The sequence below is a fragment of the Pseudopipra pipra genome, chromosome 9, assembly GCF_036250125.1.
Source record: "Pseudopipra pipra isolate bDixPip1 chromosome 9, bDixPip1.hap1, whole genome shotgun sequence".
Classification (NCBI taxonomy): domain Eukaryota; kingdom Metazoa; phylum Chordata; class Aves; order Passeriformes; family Pipridae; genus Pseudopipra; species Pseudopipra pipra.
In genome coordinates, this window is record NC_087557.1 from 24,878,060 (window position 1) to 24,898,130 (window position 20,071).

The window sequence follows — 20,071 nt, forward strand, 5'->3', positions numbered from 1 at the left end:
GCATCAAAGAGCCAGTCTTTTTGGTATTTCTGGATCTCTTCTGAATGACAAGGGGCAAACTCCTTATGCTGTGCCAGCTGTTTTATGCCCGTTTGCTCCCCGCAGCCGTTCAGCAGTAAGAGCACAAAGTCTGCCTGGAGGCTGTTACATTCTCTACAGCTAATGACAAGCCATGGTTTCAGCAGCCTGTGTAAAACATTGCAAGGAGTTCAACCCACCCCCTGTATGAAATATTAGAGTGAAGAAGGCTTTTGGACGCTCTCTCGCTAAACCAATTGCTATGCCCAAGAATTAATAAAATCCATATTGAAGTGACACCTGGTGGACAGAGCTGGCTTCTTCCTGCATCACTTGGCTCTCTAGTGGCTCATGTTCTGGGTTCAATGCACATTTATCCTTTTATTATGGCATTTATTGATTTTTATTTATTTATGTATTAAATCTCTGTTTCCTAAAGAATCATAATTGCACTGTTCAAAATCTAAGTTTCATCATATCAGCACTAGCTATTAACATACTTCTTCCCTTTTTCTCTTTAATGACTGACCTTCCAAAGGCATTCAGTGAATGAAATAAAAATGCAGACAAGTGAGAATATATTTTCTCATCGTGAACCGGTTTCTGTACTGCTTTGACTATTTCCTCTCTTGTCAGTATATGTGAGTTCTTTTCCTTAATCCATGATTTCTTTCATTTTCCTCACCTCCTAATTTATATGTATATTTCTCAAGCTGACAGAAACTTCAGACTGACTCAGTAGAACAGTGGAAAGTGAGTGTCACAAAGGTAGGGATTCAAATGAACTTTAGAGCAGAAATTCGTTTGCTTATTTATTTATGTTGGTTTTATATGGTAAGTGGCAAGAAGAGATAAAGACCATTCTTTTCAAGGCAGAAAATGTTAACTGTTGTTTTCTAAGGAAGTGGGGTTCAATCATTGTCTCTGTCAGTCTAGTAAATGATTTCTGTTTTGAGACACGGAGAAAAGACAGACCAACTCTGCCTTTGTTTTCTGGAACTGTGTAACCTGGGTCATCCAGGTAATTATAGCTTTACTTAAGAAACAGAGAATGTGGGAGAAAAACTCTGCTACTGCTTGTAAGCACAAAGAAAAGACACTTGAGAGAATTAAATTTCATAATGATTTGTATAGGGCTTATGAATCATTTTGCATTCCACCTCTAAAGCAGAAAATGATGACTTTAATATCATACTGTAGGACGACACTGGTAAGCCTCTCAGAAGGCAGCTATGGCATCCAGAGATATTGGAGCCTGGTTATTCATTACCTTCTGCTTAAAAGCCAGAGCAAATGCCACTATGAGACTTTGACACCTCCCTGTTTATTCCCATTCCTACTTGTAGGTGGTACTGCAATAGAAGCCCTAATGGGGGTGGGTTCTGCTGTGTACATACTGACAGATACCCCTGGAGTATAACAGCAGACAGCACTGGGTTAAGTGTGTTTGTATGTGTGCCTGCAAATGCACACGTACATTTATTTACTTCGTTCTCCCATTAAAGTCCTCCCTATCTCAAAGACAAACAATTTCAGAAGGTCATCCCTCTGCTGACTGTCCTGAAGTTGCCATCAGTAGGTGACATTATATATTTAATAAAATGTTAATTCTGTGATCCTACCTAAATTGCAGCAGATCAGTAATTATGTCAAAATCTTCCAGAGAACCTCAACTGAAATATGAAATTTATTTCCCAGCTTAAATTCGCAGAATGGCAGTGGGTGAAACAGTTTCTACACGTAAAGTGCCTATGAATATGTATGACTGTAAAGAGAGAGAAGAAATACCATTATTGTTCAGGAACATATCATAATTCTTGAGAAGCTTGTGTGCAAACAAATTGTCTGCTACTTGGTCTACCAGCTGAGGCACAAGGTAGCAAACTTCTAATGTGCCAGTGACTGGACTGTTATTGTCCATTTTAAGGCCACAATATCTTTGTGTCTGAGAATAAAGGGATTTTTTTTTTTTTCCATTAGGAACTCACGTGTTATATTAACAATGCACTGGATTATTTTGTTTTGTAATGGAGAATGCTCAACATGTTTTCCTTTGATAAAGTAATGAATGTGAGGAGAAGAAATGTGAAACACTGAAATACTGTTCTGCTCGCACACAGCAGCGTCTGGAAGTGTTACATCTAACTCGAAATTGCTCTAGCAATGTTTAAAAACTTTCTGAATAGGATGGACAATTGCAAATTTGGACTATATTTAGTGTGCAGGAAGATGTGAAATAGGGTGGTTTATAGGTTCTGTAGGAGGGTAAGGAACAAAGACCAGAAAAAACAGTTAAATAGTTATTGTGAACCGACTTAAGAAATTACTTTTTAAATACTTAGAAATTAATGACTGGATAAATGTTTTTAAACACCTGTCTGGGTGATGAGCTATCTGTGGAATGTCATGGTTTCCAAATAAGAGACCTGGAAGCTTAATCTTTAGGTGAGGGTGGTATGTGCGAAGGATGCTGTTCCCTCACAAACAACCGCTGTAACCAGATTATTTGAAAATGGTTTTGATGAATAAAAAAGATCTTCAAAGAAATTTCGCCACACCAGGTGACTTTCTAATATTCTCTGTGACACTTATCAACAATTTTTGTTTGAGTGAGTGTCCTGGAAGAGTTTAGAAAATAATACTCCAGTGATACTGTGTTAGACTGGATAACCTGATAATTGAATACTAAACTGAGACTCAGGTCACCCATGTTCTGCAGGTGAATTTCTTGCTGGATAGCCTATGGAAATTTATTTTAGTTATCTATGCCTCTGCATCTCTGTTTGCATCTCACCTTCTTATGGAAACAGCTTGAAAACTATAGATGAACTAAGTATACTATGACGCACCAAAAATCATACAGTTTATACTAGCACTTTTATTTGTCCTAAGACACAAATTGTTCTAGTCTATTGTTAAATATCTCACTGTGCTTCTTGATTACTTTATGTTAGTAACTATGTTCCTATAAAGAATTCTGCCTTGTTCTAAAATAAGTATGACTTAGGTCACTGACTTCTGTGTGAAGGACATTCATGCTTTACAAATACCCAGTTTAACTAGATTATCTGCTCACTTCATCAAATCACTGTTTTGAGACTCCACAGCATGTTCTGTTTTATGGTGATATGCCAGTGTGCATCTGATCTCATCAAATTCTGTTTGTGATGGGGAAATTATCTCATGAAAATAGTATTACTTAATCTTGGTTTTAATTTCTGTATGCTTGGAGAGGAAGAAAATTCTGTGTGGTGTTTCATCCTGTCAATGCTAATCTTTCTCCTCAGTGCTGTATCTCCAAATAGCAGATGTGTGCTTTATTGCAGTGTTGGTCCTCTATAGCACAGCATAAAGTTTTGGCAGGAGCAAACAATTTATTGTATTAGAGTCAAACAATCAAATGTTCCTTTTCCTATGAAGCATGGTCAGATATTGATATTGCATTAGCTAACATTTTAACATAGCAGAGGCTTAATAAGATACATTATTACTCTCTCTAGGCTGTTTAATTAAGCTAAACAGTCGCTGCGTATTGTACATTGGTTTTCTGCCAAGGGAAAGTAAATCTGTATTGTATTAGTTTCACATACCAAATTATATTCTCCCCCCATCAGAGACTCTTCAGAAGAGCTGACACTGCTGTCACATGAACTGCACAATACAAACTGCCTTCCTATGTCATGGGACTGTCCTTGTAGCTCAGTATTCTCCAGTAGCCTGAGCAAGTTGTGTGTGCAGGGAAGACTTGTGTCTGCAGAGCTACATGTTGTATTCCAGTGGCCAGGGTCCCTGTTGGCTGCCAGGGAGTACAGGGATAAGCATCATAACGCCTGTCCTGCCAAAAGAACTCTTCTCCATCCCTCTGTTGAGGCAGAAAGATCTGAACTCTGGTCACCAGGATGGCTCTTACTGGCCCCGTGGTGGTCAGGTGGCAGGAGTGTGTTTGTCACTGTCACATCACATTACTTCTTCAGGTCCAGAAGTTTTAAGAGTTTGAGGAAACTGGGTAATCCAGTGGCGTCTGCTCTGGTATTGCTCTTTAGTGCTGGGCATTGCTATCTCTGCTGCCAATGGCACTTGATCACATCACAGTGACCAAGGTGAACATTCACTGCTTCCCACTGAGGACATGGGAAGGGTATGGGCAGGGCAGGCACTTCTGTGCCAGGGGGTCCTACTGTTTTCTTTTAAAGTGAAAGCTGATGCAGAATCACAGAGAGAGCTGCAAGCAGAGAGGCATTCAAGGCACTTGCTTTTGGGAGTTGCTCTGTTGAATTACTACTACAAAGCAGAGTAAGACAAAACATTTGCAGTTATTTCTCCTTATAAGCAAAAATAAATTGCACAGGAAATACTGAAGTCTTTTTTACACAATTTTGAGCTTGTTTTACCTGGCAGAAGTGTACATCTGCATATTGTGATGTGGAGCTGTGGAGAGAGGGCAAAGCTGTGCCCAAATAATCGTGCTGTAGAACTGGAAGGTGCATATTTTTATCAGTGGCAGTAAGCCCTGTATTACAGTGGAGGATGATGCTTTGGCTCTATTTTGCACAGTGTCATGTGCAAAATGTTCCAACATTGTCAAGAACAGTGAAGAAATGTCTGTCATGGTCCTGTGTTGTGTTTCACATGCCCCCACAGAGAGGCATGAATGGTTGGATGCATCACAGCAGTGTCTTTAGCATGGCTCTGGCACCATGGTTAGATTCAAGAATGGCTGTATTGGATTTATGGGAGGCTTCATAACACAGTTATGATTTATCTCATGCTGAATGTTTTGTTGTTGTTTTGTTTCCCTCAACAGAAGATTAACCTGGAGTTCTATATTGACATCCATGCCCACTCCACCATGATGAATGGCTTCATGTATGGGAACATCTTTGAAGATGAGGAAAGATTTCAGCGACAGGCTGTTTTTCCCAAGCTACTCTGTCAGAATGCTGAAGACTTCTCTTATGTAAGCAATGTTTTTCTTTACTATATTTTCTTAAGGTTTTTTGTTTTCATGAAAATCTCTGGCTTTACTGGATTGACTAAATTTTATTTCAGTATTAACAGAAGGCTACTTAAAAATGTTGTTATTATTAGCTACCACTTTTCCTCTTATACTTACCTTATCCAGAAGTGGTAAGTTGTGATCTTATGTATGCCATCAGACACATGAACAAAAGCAGGTTCTTCATCTTCCATATTATAACCTTAGGTTCTGAATTATTGGAGCACTTTGTTTTTGTCAGATCTTTTGTCTTTTGATCAACTGGATCAGCTTTATTGTTCCATTGCTTTTTGTTATTTTGTCAGTTATTTTGCTTTTACACTCTAAATAATAATTTAATAACAAATAGAAAGAAAAATAACTAGCTTGAAAGAAAAGGTTAGGTAATCTTCTGTTAAAAGTTGTGGCAAAGGCAATGTATGCTTTTGAAATTCTTTGATATTACCATGGAAAACTGTTCTGGAAATAAATGGTGAGCTCTTCTAAATGAGTTGAAAAGGGGCACATGTTTTTTGAACATACTTCAAATAGAGTAGAAGAGCTCCTTAGCGCACAGTCATTGCAGTTGCTGTGCAGAAATCAGTAGATTTAAGACTGGTCCAGTGTGTCCAAGTATGACATCCTGGCCCTTTCCATGGGCTCTTTTGTGCACCAGTTTTCCTTGAAAGCTGTGCAAGTAGAGCACACAATCCCCAAGACTTCCTGCAACAACTTGATTGCTTCTCCTGGCACATCTGTGGAGCTCCCAGCAAAGCTGCTTCTACACAGCTCTCCCTTGCTCAGTGTCTGACATCCCCGTTTTGCTTATACTTCATCCTCCTGGTACTGAGAAGTGAATCTGTGTCTCCTGTCAGGGTCTGGGACAGCTGGGTCATGGTGCCTGCCTCTGCTGCAGTGCCACCCCAGCCAGCTTGTGGCAGAGGTGGTGGTGAGGGAGGATAGGGACCCTGCACCATTCCAAGTGTTTAGCTCTAGAGAAACAAAATTTAAAACAGATACAAAAGCAGACAAGTTCGCAAGCAAAACAAAATGTAATTGAAAGAAAAGGCTGTTTTCATCATGGCAAGAATGCTGGCCTAAAGCTTTTTCATCAGTATGCAGGAGATAATTTTTTTTGTCTTCTGTTTGCGCATCTTGCACTGTGGAGTTTGGATGGGAATTGAATGTAAAAATAGAGCTCTGCCATTGTTTTCTTGACAGATGTGATCCAGCAAAATGAAGGAAGGACCTTAAACCTCCCAATTCCCATTCATTTCTCTATCCTATGGTAGTTTGTTTTACACAAGAGTGGGAAAAAGATTGGATCAGTCTCTGACTTCTCTAAGGCTAGGCAGAAGATATCCTTTCCTCTGTCCTTTCTGCTCTGAGGAAGAGTGACCTCTAGTAGACCAAACATTTCCCTTTTCTCCTTGGCATCAGCAACGGCAGCTGTCTGGGTAATGCATGGGAGGGTGTGTGGTTTCTGTTGCTTCCTCTTTTGTCTCAAAGTATTGTTTAACCATTGTCAGATTTGTTTAACAATTGTCTGTATGTTTTGGGGGTTCAGGGGACTGCTGCACTGTGAAGCTTTCTGCAGTCAACCATTGCAAGGGTTTCTCAGAGAACTGTCCAGAGTGCAGAAGACCAAATCTAAATGAGGAGGGACAGCAGCTGTATCTGTTCCCAGCTGTTTGGAATCTGGGGAAGAGGGAGTGGGGTCTAAGAATCAGCCTCTTCTTATCCGAGGAGACCTCAGTGATTGAGTTTCTTATCTGCATCTGATTGTTCCAAAAACACATAAGGGGCATTCACAGATCATAGCAATGAAAACCTGCAATTGATAGGAGTTGAGAAATTTTGTGCTCAAGTGTGGGGATTTCTCTCTGCTACTGTGGGAGATTAAGTGTCCCTCTTAGCACAAGCCTTGGTTGACAAAGGGAAAATCTTTGAGAAAATGATGTAGGGAAATGGAAGCCAATAGCTAAATAAACAGCACAGTCTCTCCCCTTTGACTCTCAATCTCCTTCCTATAGGAGCTGGCAGTCAGATATATATGTTGGCATTCAGTGCACCAGAGTTCAACCTCAGTGCTACTGGCACTCAGTACCATTGTCTTCCAGCTAACATCCTACTGGTCTCTTCAGGCTGGAAGCTTTTCCCCACCATCCATCCAGGCCATTCTTCCCAGGGCAGCTGAGTGGATATAAGTGTTGGAAAAGGAGACAGCCACCAGCTGTCTGATGTGTGAAGTGACTACTCCTGCTGTCTCCAAGTAGGAAAGTCTGTTTTCTTCTTTTCAGCTCTAACCATGTGGGCTATGTGACCAGTTGGAAATATCAGGTGAAGAGAGGAAAGGAATCCAGAACTTCCTGCATTTAAATTGAGGGGAGGGGGGAAATACACTTAAAATAGTGTATGTAAATATGCCCTATTGCCTGCTCAAAGGGAAGGGGGGGAAGTGCATCGTTAACGTTACCAGGCTGGTGTTTGAAAGTGTGGGAATGGACCACTGTTGTTACTAATTAATTTTCCAAAGCTTCAGGAGGTCTCATTTACATTGTATGCTGCTGCGGCCATTTGTTGGGATTATAATACTTCAACAGCAGCACTTCAAGTGAAAACTGGCGGCTGCATGAAGTGTTGTCCATAATTGACTAGCTCCATGTCTTCACACAGCACAGAGACAATGTTCCATTATGCTATCCATTGACAGTATCATTGAAAAGATTACTCTCCTTAAAGCATCTGTCAACCTTGATTGATTTACAAGGGACAAAGAACTGAAAAGGTTTGAAGTGCGGGTACAATTTTTGCCACCGTTTAGCATACATAATGGTTCTCCTTTGATGTCAAAAGCTCATCTTCTATTAATAATGCAGAGGGCTTTTGAATGCAGGCTACTTGTATGGAGTTCCACACTAATAACCTACTTGCTGTGAAATGGGATTCACTTTGGAGAAGCAGTCATTTGGGTTTTACATGTTCGGAATGAATCCCAACTCAAAGGGATTTATTTCAGTGCTCTGCATGATTGCAGCTGAGCCCGGCACGGGTTAGGGAAAGCAGGCAAATCCTAGCCTGCTCCTCCAGCCGAGAATCTGGCAGAAATCACGCAGCCAGATGCAAAGGAGCATGAACAACAAGCCTAAGATGATGCGATCAAATGCCTTGTGCCGTTTTGTCTGGCAACCTTCTATTAATATACTTTAGAGTGCATTTCATGCCTGGGCTGCTTCCTTCACCTGTCATTTCCAATAGGCCTTTTTATGTAAATGACAGCATCTAAGGGAGATTGGTGATTAGAGTAGGGGATGGATAGGGGATTTGTACCCACATGGCTGCTGTAGGACCAAATCAGAGTCACCCAGTGTCTCTGGACTCTACCTGTTGGCCAAAACACTTGACCTCACAGCACTCTGGAAGGCTGACTGTGGTTTACAGGCATAAGCTGTGAAAGGGACCAGAAATTCCTCATTTGTACATGACTTCAGACACAAAGGCTTGCCTTTGGTTTAGATATGAGCATGTGAAGAGGAAAGTGAAAGAAAGGCTAGGAAGTTTTGCTCCCAGATAAATAAGTGAGACATTCTTGGGCAGCTGCCTGGGCAAAGGGGACAAAATCTGTAAGGAAAACATTTTATATTTTCAATGTTTAAGAAGGATATTTTTAAACACTGGGGAGTAAATATAATCTGTATGAAAGCTCTAACAGTGAGAGCTGACAAGCTCTTTTGAAAGGCTGACTCATTGGGTTTTAGGAGCAGCTGTTGACACCATGTCTGAGTGCATTACACATCAGCCATGGCTAGGAGTAGTTGCAGTATTTGGAGGGGTGTTCTTCATTTGACCTTTCTTGTTCTGGAGAGTGGATTAGTCATAACGACCAGACACAAGCACTTGAGCATTTCAAGAACCTGCTAGTCTTAAGGGTGGCTAATTTTGACCTCTGTGACAGTATGAGAGGAGACCATCTGTTCTCTCTGGTTCATTTAAAAGAAACAACCGCAGCCATTCTTGAATGGCTTTATCACTTCATAAAGATTGCTTTTCTTTGCAGTTAAAGGAAAAAGGCTTGGCCTGATCTTATTAGTTTTTTTTTTTTCCTTTGGACTCTGAACTGGTGGCACTTGGGATACCTTCGAGTTCTCATTTAATTTTCTTGAATTCGATCTCCCAGCAGAGCACCTTCCTTAGAAATACCGTTTGTCCTTTGTGTGCCATGGTTAGCCAAAGATCCTGATAAAAACTTGGGGTCTCATTATGTTGGGCATTGGGTAACAACTGAGGAAGTCCACAACCCCAAGAACTTCCAGCCGTGCTGGGAAAGAGATAGAGAGTTGCTGGGAAGTTATTTGCTCGGAGAAACTGGAGAATAAAATTTGAATCTCCCAAGTGCCAGTCTGGTTTCATTGTCAGCACTTCCCTATGTTTTGTACCGTGCTCACATTCAACAGTGAAGTCTCTGGACAACAACCCACCCCGTTTCCTTTAGGGAAACATGTTGTTAACCCCAGTGCCATAATGCTTTTAACTAAAACATATTTTGGAGCGTATCATTGTCTCAGCAATATGAGAAAATTCAGATATGGGATTACTTGCACTAGTACTTTTTGTTGTGGTTTTTTGTTCGATTGGTTTGTTTTGGCTTTTTTGGTCTGGATATCAAACACTGAGCAACAAAAAAAAATATTTTAATCTCTCTATATATTTTACCTATTGCCTTTGACCCACACATTCTGGGTCTGTTGTTTTCATTTCAACACCACCCCCTTCATCCAAGCTCTCTTAGAGAAGACATGTTCATTCCAGAAAACCTTCTCCCACAGCAACCTCGTGGGGTCTTATGATTTACCCTGACTGGACGTCTCTCTCTTAGTCTTGGGATCCCTTTGATTAATCCCAGTGTGTTTTGGGCCATGTATGAAGGAAGTGCTGGCACAAATGCTTGAGAGAGTAATATCAACTCCTGAACACTAAATGACCAAATCCCAATAATCTGTTCCGAAATAATAAAGAACAAGTTGGTGTTGCATATGGCTGGGCAGGAAGCAATCAGAAAGTTGCTCAGGCCTAGCATTTATCCTGAAGTAAATTCCATACTGACTTGCACCATCGTCTCCTAAGTGCCTCTCTTCTGTTTTGGCAAAAAAAGACTCTTGTCCCAAAAGGCCAAAGCTGTTGTGTTCAGGTAGGTTTTGTTAACATCATGCAAGCTTAACAGATCTACTCAGAAATCTCTTAAAACCTCAGCACAACAAATGATCCTACCTCCTGTTTTGTTGCCTTGTACCGAGGCATATCCAGGAAGACAAATACAGCTATTGTGTGCTTTAGCACCCCTCTGGGATGTATTTCTGCTCGATGCTTCTTGGCCGTGTTGCTCCATAAGTTCATTTATTTATTTATTTTTCCTAGAGGCTGGGTGAGGCGAGAGAGGAAAAGTGTTTCTGGTGGCACAGGGAACAGATTGTAAAGCCTGTGTTCCTAAGTGTTATAGGCTTTGGTCTCACAAGAATTGTGCCCTCTGGAGAGTCTCAGCAAAGTGAAACTGCTCCATTAGGTTGTGCTGCACCAGTCCACCCCTCTTTGTATACAGAGGGTTGAATTTGTATTGCAAAGAGAAGGAAAAGTGGCGGGGAGGGGAAGAAGTTTTTGAGCAAAATGGGTTTTTTTAGTACCTTCTTGACTTGTTGTTTGTGTACATAGCAGTTGCCAGTCCCTTCTCCATCCTCACACGGGTAGAAATTTAGAAAATCCACAGAAGAAACAAGTTTTCATAGCAATTTTATGGTGTATTTTCAAAGACCCTCATTACTCTAACCTAATGTCAACATGCTGGGAGCAGGTGACAGCCTCCCAGAGCAGCACAAATGAAAGGAGCTCCTATAGATTTCCCATGCCAGCTGCTTCTCCTGCAGAGCACTGTGAATTCCCTCAGCTGGGACAAACTGTGCTATGAAGGAGGGGTAGGAAGCTGGTTAAGAACTGGACACCCATTCCCCTCCTAGGATTTTTTGGTTTTTTGGTATTACCTCTTTAGCTCTGTGATATTTTAACATATGTAGAACACAACTCTGGTTCAGAGAACTGTTCTGGAGCAGTGAGAGATCCTAGAAGGAGTTTGAGCAATGGGCTGTATTAGGTTGTCCTGGGAGCAATGTACAATATGCTGTCCCTCCTTAGGAAGGTTGTAACCTCCTGATTTAGGCCTACAAGTGAGCAGAACATCTATTTTCCGTAGAGCAAACCACTTTTTCAGACTATTGACAGCAACGGTGTGCATGATGGGTGTATTTTCCTTTCTGCTTCGCATTGTCCTAAGTTTTTGTCATTTGTATAAATGATTATGAAAGCACTCCCAGGAGACCACACACACACACACTCATAAAACTATTGTAAAGAGAAGCATTGCAGGCTGTTGCTAGAGGCTATTTTATTGTATATTTTGAGGAAACGTCTCATTTTCTCCTGACAAATGGAGAAAGTGAGAACTCCAGAGACTCAAATTATTTTCTAAACAGTGTGATTATTTTGCAGAGCTTAGACTAGGAAGTGCCACCATTGGCATCTTTGGGGAAGGATGTGCTCTGAGAAGCAGAGGCTGCTATCAGTAAAAAAACAGGAGGAAAAGCACATATTTTCTTAGAATAGAGTCATAAAATCAACTAGGTTGGAAAAGACCTCTGAGATCATCAAATCCAACCCTTGATCCAACCCCGCCATGGTTCCCAGACCATGGCACTCAGTGCCACATCCAGTCTCACCTTAAACACCTTCAGGGATGGTGAATCCACCACCTCCCTGGGCAGACCATTCCAATGTCTGATTGGAATTTTTACTCTCTCTGTAAAAAATTTCTTCCTAATATCCAACCTAACCCTGCCCTGGCAGAGCTTAAGACTTGAAGCATTTTGAGATCCCCTATTTGTGTCTATTACTGGTTGCAGCTTGAGTTGTCTTTTTAAAGGGAGAAAAGTTCCAGACTAACTCTGGTTAATGGATGACAGGTTGGGCATAGGTTAATGTTTGAGTAGGTGACATTGTCACATGTGGTTAAGTGCACTTCTGGTGACAGGGAGCTGCAGACTCACTGAAGGAGGAGCTGAGAAGAGCTGAGGAGGGATGTTTTGGGAGATGGTACACTCTGTGTGTGCATGTTTGGGATGGCAAAATCCAGCAGCAAGAGGAACTCTGAGTTTTGCTTATAGGATGGAGTGAAATCTGCCTCCTCCTCTTTTTTTTTCCCCAAATGGGCTGTGATGGGCTGCTCAGCTCTGTAAGGAAACCTTTGTCTGACTCTGTGAAGGTGCTGCAGGTGTTGTTTAGGAAGCTCTCTCAAAAGAGCTGCTGTTTTGATTTGGATTCCACCTGCTGTGGCAAAGCCAGTGGACTCAATAAGCATCTTCAGTGCTGCAGCACTGGGGGAGGTGGGAGCTGTGAGTACAAGCAGCTTCAGTACATGTGAGGATGGACTCTGGTGAATGTGGATTGCAGGCCAAGCCCCTGCACTGGTGCTGCCAGTGTGACTGGTACAAGGTGCAGAGACAGGCAGCAGGCTGTGGAGACCTGCTTCAGTCCTGGAGCTGTACAGCAGAGCACAGATATTAATGAGCAGTAAAATGAACAGCTACTGTAGTTCTTGCAGGTGGACAGCTGAAACCCCGAAGCGTGAAGCCCAGTTACTTTTCTGACTACAGAGCTTCCAAAAAAAGAGAACTCATTTGGTAGTTTTGGTCTTGAGGCATAAACTGAGAGCTTATGAAGCTCCCTCCTTCCAACCTCTCTGCTAATGACCATGCAAATATGTGTTTTTATCAGCAAACTTAAGCAGGCATGACTGAAAGACACTTGGGAGGGATGGGGAGCTGGAAAGTTCTGGTATTCCTTAATGGTACATTACAGGGATAATGAAGCCCCTTAGGGAGCAGATGTGTGTGTGGTGACAATGTACCTTTAAACTGTTATTTCTCTGAGGAGAATTGCTCTTTAAAACCTGAGAATGTGGTGCTAGGCAGGTTGTGTTCATGGTACTCCTACAGAAAGGGTCATTGCTCTCTGCTTTCCTTTGAGCAGGAGGAAGAAGGCAAAAAGAGACAGCTAGTGGAATGGTGAAAATCTCCTAGGATTTGAGGCTATTTAGTCTTCAAATTTCAGTTTTAGGCATTCTCACATTCTTGGAACAGGTCAAACTGTTTCAGTTCTCCTCTGCATGCCTTTTCTCAGATTTCTGCAAATCAAATTCTAGATCAGAGAATATTCCCCAGTTAAACCCAAACTTTGCTGCCCACCTCAGTGTTTCCTACCAGGCACAGAAGTTACGAAACAAAATGCTGTCAACTGCAGAACCATCTGTGAGAGTGACTGAGCCCTATTCACAGGAATATTAGTCCAATCTGGCTGTTCCTAAGGGAACTGGAAAAACTTCAAGAAATGGGATTCCTCTTTGAAATGACCCTCAACTTTTCAAAACCTCCTCTTCCCAAATTTCAGTAGTCACAATTGATTTTGAGATGTTTTCCTCCTATGCACCAGAAACATGGCAAAGCTGCAAGAGGAGATGAATTGTGGAGTAATTTTGACTTTGTTCCCATTTCATCACATCTCTGCTTCCAGAATCCTTATCTTTGCCTGCTACCTCCTTCAGATCAGCTGTCTGCTTTGGGGATCTTTTTTTCTTTTTCTTTTCTTTGCTATCTTTTTTTGTTGTTGTTGTTAAATAATTCCATCTACATTTTAGATGCTGACTTAGTAGCTTGTTTGTCAAATGAATTGGAAGAAGGCTGCCTGATAGCAGCCTCCCAAATGCCATGATTTCCAAGTCTCCAGACCCAGTTGGCATGGAGTTGATAGTCTATCACCAAAAAAACCCCAAAACACTAACACATATATTTTCCAGTCTATTAAAAGAGTTAATGGAGCTGGTGAGAGATGGGTGTGATGAGAGAGCTAAGTTGGCTTTTGAAGTGAGAAGTTTCCTCCATGCTTCCAGAGAAGTAAGGAGATAAGTTTTACTTGTAAGATAGCTCAGTGGGCAACCAGCTGCAAGAATGGCAGGGTGAAAGCAGTGAATGCTGGACACATCCTGGTAGGAATTGGCTCTGTCCATATGAGGAAAGAGTGAGATGTCAGTGGTACCCCTCTTATAGCTCCCTGAGGAGGGGCAAACAGAAGGGTCACAGTTTGTAACATTGCTATTTGCAAACTTCTCTGGCAAAGATTCCAAAGCCAGTGCCTTTCTGTGCTCTCTTTCTAACTTTTGCAGACTTCAATAAAGCATTCTAGAAAATGAGAGTGAGTGAGTTATAGCTGATACTGTAAAACTCTCCACTGAGATGGATTTGACATTGTCTGGGCTCCAGTCCATTTCCCAATGGCACGTCTATTCTTCCTTGATGACAAGTGTGTCATTCCTTTTTTCTAGAGCACTAACTACTAACTTTTTATTATCACTTTTTTTTTTTGCTACACTGGGGCAGTGAGTTGAGGGTTCATAGAGGTCAGACCTGCTTTGGATAAAAAGCTTGTTCTTTGTCTATGAGAGCAGCCTCAGTGGATAGCTCTGGTGAGGCTGTAATTGAGTCCTGATTACACTTGGCTATTGCTGATATTGATAAATGGAGAACATGAAACAATTTGTATGCATAATCCCACTTTATACCAGTAGGTAAAGCGTTTATTGCTCAACTACAGAATGAGCAAACCGTGGGACATTTTTCTGATTTTGGAGTGGGGTTTTTTTTAGGAGTACTTAGGTTAAGTTGTGAAGTACAGTTATAGAAATGGCATAGGGTGACCCAACATATTTTTATGTGTTGTAATATGAAACCATTCTCTAATTATTAATCCTCTTGGTGTTTTTTGTCTCTGCTCTTCTCCTGGAAAGATTTCTAACATGATTCTCTGATTTTTGAGCATGTGCTTGAACATGCTACATCCTATTGTAAAGCACTTCCTGGACCTACATCATCTAGATACAACAGCAACTGGGAAGATCTCTGAAGTCTTAGTTTCATGCAGATACTCTGTTTGTGAGGAGAAATGATCTGGAAAACATTCACGTGGACACTAGAGCTCAGATTTTTTAAGATATCTGCAGTTCGCTACTCCCTTCCGTGGGCACATCCACAATCAGTTGTGTGACATTAGATGTGAACAGCTGGTAAAATCTGATGGGTTTCAGGAACACCCTGGACCTTGATACAACAGAAATTCATCTTCTACAATCTATCAAAGCCTGTGATCAGATTTCTGTCTGGTTGGCGATTTTCTGAGTCGTTCGTATCTTGTTTTGTTTCTTTCCGGGTTGGAGAAACACCTTAGGGCTGATCATAAATGATGTGCAGTCCATACCCTGGTTCCCATGACAGGAGCCTGGCAAGGTCTGACTTGCATTGTGGTCATACTTTGTTCCTCTTTTACTTAATGTGTTGACCAATTTCAGAAGATGACAAAGATTAATTCTCCAACAAGTTCTGTAGGAGAAAGTCCCTTTGTCCTGCCCTCGGTAAAAGGTAAGCTCCCATCCATCACCAGCTGGACACAGCCTGCTTCACATTTCAGCCTTTTTTGGCATCTCTTTTTCCACTGAAAAGTGGATCCAGATTTACTGGGTTTTGCCTCCAGTTTTTCCTTTTGTGCAGCCCGAGGTTTTCTGATGCTGAAGCAGCACAGGTCCCCTCTGAAGTCGTCCCCCTCTACATACACTGGGGACGAGATCCCACCAGTTGAAGCGCCCACCACACTGAACCACTCAGACTCCAAGTTCACCAGGACTACAGAGGGTGGACTTGGGCAAAATTCAGTCTCAGATGTGTTGGAAAAGTGCTGTTCTCCCTCTTTGCTTTTTGGAAGTGCTCTTGTGACCAATTGACACGGGCATGCAGAGGCAATCAGCAACCTGCCTGCCCTTAGTCTGTGAACATGGACTGCTCGGGGCACTCATCCCAGTGATTGTTAGCAGGAAGATGGAGCAGTGCTGAGAAACCAAGAGTATCCCTCAGCCCTATGGGAGCTGCCCAAGCTGTTGAGCTTGCAAGCTGGCTACCAGGGGGTTGAATTCACTGAGGAAAGACATTGTGTGGTAGTGTCCTTACCAGCCAAGAGACAACACTGCCCTGGGGACAGGGGTTCTGGCACATTGAGAGATCTGACCAAGGACCAAGATTTTTTTTCTGCTTTGAAACCACTCCAGAAAGAATTTACGTGCCCTTTTTTTTTTTTTTTTTCCCCTTATTTCCCTCCAAGCATCTTAGTCTGCTGCAATGTCTGAATACAGTCCAATTGGTTCACAAATGTCTTTGTACTGCCTGGCTGCTCATTCCCTGTCATTCCCAGCGGGGAAACTGGCCACTTAGAAACTATTCAGCACAGAATGGGAAGGAGGAATGAAATCTAGTAGGAAGGCCTGAGTAAGCTGCCACTAATGCCTCAGATGTAGAGAGAGGGTCAACACACCTTCTGGCTCCCAAATGTGTTTGAAATCCAAGGGTGGTTTTCTAGTGGGTTTCTTGCCACCAGAAGATAAGGGAATCCTTCACCCTTTCTTCTCTGCTCCTTTAAACTGGATTGCTTGGCAGCTCCTAATCCTGTAGATAGCTATTTGTTCACTGAGTTTTCTCACACCAGCTGGGAAGTAAAGTCCTTCTGTGAGCTTTAATGTATCTGTGTGTTTTAATAATGTATTGTTGTTGATTTTATACAAATATCACTATTTAGGAACTTCAAAGTCTTTGGTTTTCCCCCACCCTCCAGACTTTACTTCTTGCTGCTGCTGTTGTTGACACTTCCATGTGTTTCAGCCTTGGAGAAATAAATATTTGTTTAGCTCTTCTCCTGCTGTGCCAGCTCAGTGCATTTGTTTAATGATGAGTTCAGTTCAGCTTTGCTTTAGGGAAATACATCATCCCAGAAAAGCAAGAGACTCATTTGCAGACAAGCTGACCTGTGTTCTTGCCCCCCTCTTGCCACCCCATCCCTCTTTTCCCCAGATTTGAGTTTGATTAAATAAATGTGCATGCAAAACTCCAAGTCAGTTGTGGGGAGGAGTCAAAGTTTTGCCTGTTTATTTCTCCACTCCATTTATCCTGACCTGAAATAGTGAGTAGAAGGTTGGACTCCAGCAAGTAGCTGCTGTCGTTACCTAAATTTTCTTTAATCTGCAATTTTCTTCTTATCATCTAAAATATCAAATCACATTTTGTCTTATAATATTTGCTTTAGAGCCAAGCCCAAGCCTCTGTTTCAAAACACGTATGTGTTATGTTCTCTCTACCCCAACCTTCTTGAGTCAAATGAGAGATTATACTTTTCACTCAAGACATCAAATTGGTCTATGCCATCAGATTTTTTTTAAAAATGAGGACAATTTTAACCTCCAAAATCTACATTTGTGGACCTAAATGAAGGTTCAGCTTCTTTTTATTCCTGGAAATGCAGCACTACTTGGCAAAGAAATGAACATGGGATTTTATTAATGCCATTGCCATTTCAAGTAATTTTGCACAGCTGAAACTGGAAGTTTTCTATTAAACAAACAAAACACCAACCAAAAGAAAAAAAAAGGGGGAGAGAGAGAAATATCCACAAAACAAAACAAAACCCCCCAAACCCCACAAAATAGCATTATAAAAATACAAACTCTGGAAAGATCCAAATTTTCTTTTTTTGGCCTTTTACAAAACCTTCTTCAAATTATTTAAGCTACTTATGCTTCACTTTTGAAATACGGCAAGTATAATTTTGCCAATAACTACATTCAATTTCTGCCAGAAAGCAAAAATCACTTCAGTGAAGTAACACATCAAACTCTCTCTTCATCTGTTTCCAGCTGATGAGGTTTCAGCCTATAGCAGAGATTGTTTATTATATTTCAGTGTATGACCTGGCACTTGTGTGGCTGAGTTTCATCTGACTACAATCACTCTGGCCCTCAAAGTCATCCCACTGGTTTTTTATTTGTATGATATTCAGAACCTCCTCCATAATGATGATTCATTCCAAAGTGTATCATCACCAAATTTTGTTGGCATGGTTGTCCTTAACCATGCCAAGAACTGTGATGAAAATATTATGTAAGATTTATCCCAAGAATCATCTATGAGGAATTCTACTCATAACCTTCTAGCCTGATTAAAATTATAGAAAATAGGAAAAGGACTTTATGTGCAAACTGTACCCCAAAGACATGAACTGTACTCAGCAAATACTTGTACAATTTTTTTTTAAACATAGTTGATGAGATTCCATAATCTTCATAGATACTCTGTATCAGAAAGTCTCCTACTCACTGAGGTACTTCTATCCCTAATGTCTTCACTGAGTCACTTCTCCCACATTTTCTTTGTTTTCCCTGTGCCAAACACAGAGAATTAACTCATTCCCTTGTGAGTGATGCTTCTGCACACAACCCCCAATATCGTGTCCTGACACATTAGTTGTCTCCTTACTTTGAGCTGACTCCGTCCAGCTGATGCTGTCATGCATTAAAAGTTCCACCTCAGGCATTTGTTTGAACACAAAGCACTATCCTCTGAAGGCAGTGTTCACTTGACTTAGGAAGCAATCCCCAGAGCATGATCATCTTCCTTTATGTTTCTGAAATTTAACTGAAGACAAAGCTTTCCTCAGTTTCAGGGTCTCAGCAGACTTTTGAAGGCTTCTTTTGCAGGAAGCCAGAGAACATTCCCTCTTGTAGACCTCTTCAAGTATTTTATTGCATGTATCAGATTAACAGTTAAGTTCCCCAACATTCCTTATGTGTGCCTTACCTCCCTGTCCCATAGGTATTCAGAATATCCTGAAGGCTTCTGTTGTGTAATTTGGTGGAAATTATATTATATGTACGTAGCAGAATGAATTCTGTGTACCAATTACCACAAAGTTAAATATTATGTTACCACAAAGACAAGTTGCATTTGGAAACAACTATATGTAATGCTAATAAGAAACCCAATTCCATCTTATTCTAATTAACCTGGAAAACCTTCCTTTTTCCAAATGAGAGAGACTTCAAGACATTCAGAATGTTAATAAACCCACAGGTATTTCCACTCTTTATATCTCCTGGCATACACTATTCATCAAGAATTGTTGCTCATTTCAGTCTGAGTCTGATTTTTCTCAGCCTAGAGAAGTTTAACATTTTGAACCACTGCATCTAAATTTTTAAATGAAAAGGAAATCTTCTTTTCCCTGGTTTTGGTAAGAGGTGGAATTCCTAAATATTGACAATGTGTTAGCAAGAAAAGTTACCAGCCTTAAGGCTCCTTAGGAGGACACAGCATAGCTCAGAGAATTCATCATGGGCACAATGACTGAACAGTAAGCTATGTTAAGGGCCCTTTGTGTTCACTGGCAACATAAAATTCTTACAGCAGGAGATATTATGACCTTTTATACAACAGATCCAAGTTGGATCTTTTTTTTTGTGTGATTGTCACTAGTTTGTGCTGAGCCCAGATTGGCTCAGTCTAATGGTTATAAGGTCTGTGAATAGAGTCTGAAAATCAAAATGAAATCAGAATCCATTTTTCTGTCTAGCTGGTAGGAACAAGCTCTGAGACTTCAAACAACCTGAAGATGAGCTGCCCTTTAGTGTCCAGATGTCATGCCTTCAAAGGAGAGCTAAAACTCATTTATGGAAATACTTGGAGTCCTCCCCTCCACCCCTCAAATGAATAGTCATAAAGCTGTAGGGTTCTTAAAGCCAGATCTTCAGTAATAGCACAAAATACTGCCTTTTATAGTGTGCTGATAATGCTGTAGAATAGTGCAGTATATTTTTCCACCCAGAGAGCAACACCCAGTTAACATTTAAGTTAGTGAAGTGGAAATTTCTGTGACCTAATTTAAGAACCAGTCAAATGTCTTAGGTGAGAAAGTTTCACCAAAACGTAAATGCCACTGTATTTCTGCTTTGATTAAGAGAGTCCAGGTTAAGGGGTGGGGGAAAATGGTTATGATACAGGGGAATGCAGTAGAGAAGAAGGAATCCAATATCCAAGTAAGAGTACAGCTTAACTTCTGACCATGGGGCATCTGGAAGGCTCGCTTTCAATTCATGCATATGACAGACTTGCT

At 41.2% G+C, this 20,071-nt stretch overlaps 1 protein-coding gene across 4 annotated transcripts in view; it reads left to right on the top strand.

Annotated features, from left to right (window-relative positions):
* The window catches only part of BEND5 (BEN domain containing 5), a 907,022-nt gene that overhangs the window by 799,675 nt on the left and 87,276 nt on the right, over positions 1-20,071 (top strand). For all 4 annotated transcript variants that reach the window (XM_064665265.1, XM_064665267.1, XM_064665266.1 and 1 more), the window contains one exon: positions 4,823-4,975. In XM_064665265.1, coding sequence (XP_064521335.1) covers positions 4,823-4,975 — 153 coding nt within the window. The remainder of the gene's footprint in view (positions 1-4,822; positions 4,976-20,071) is intronic.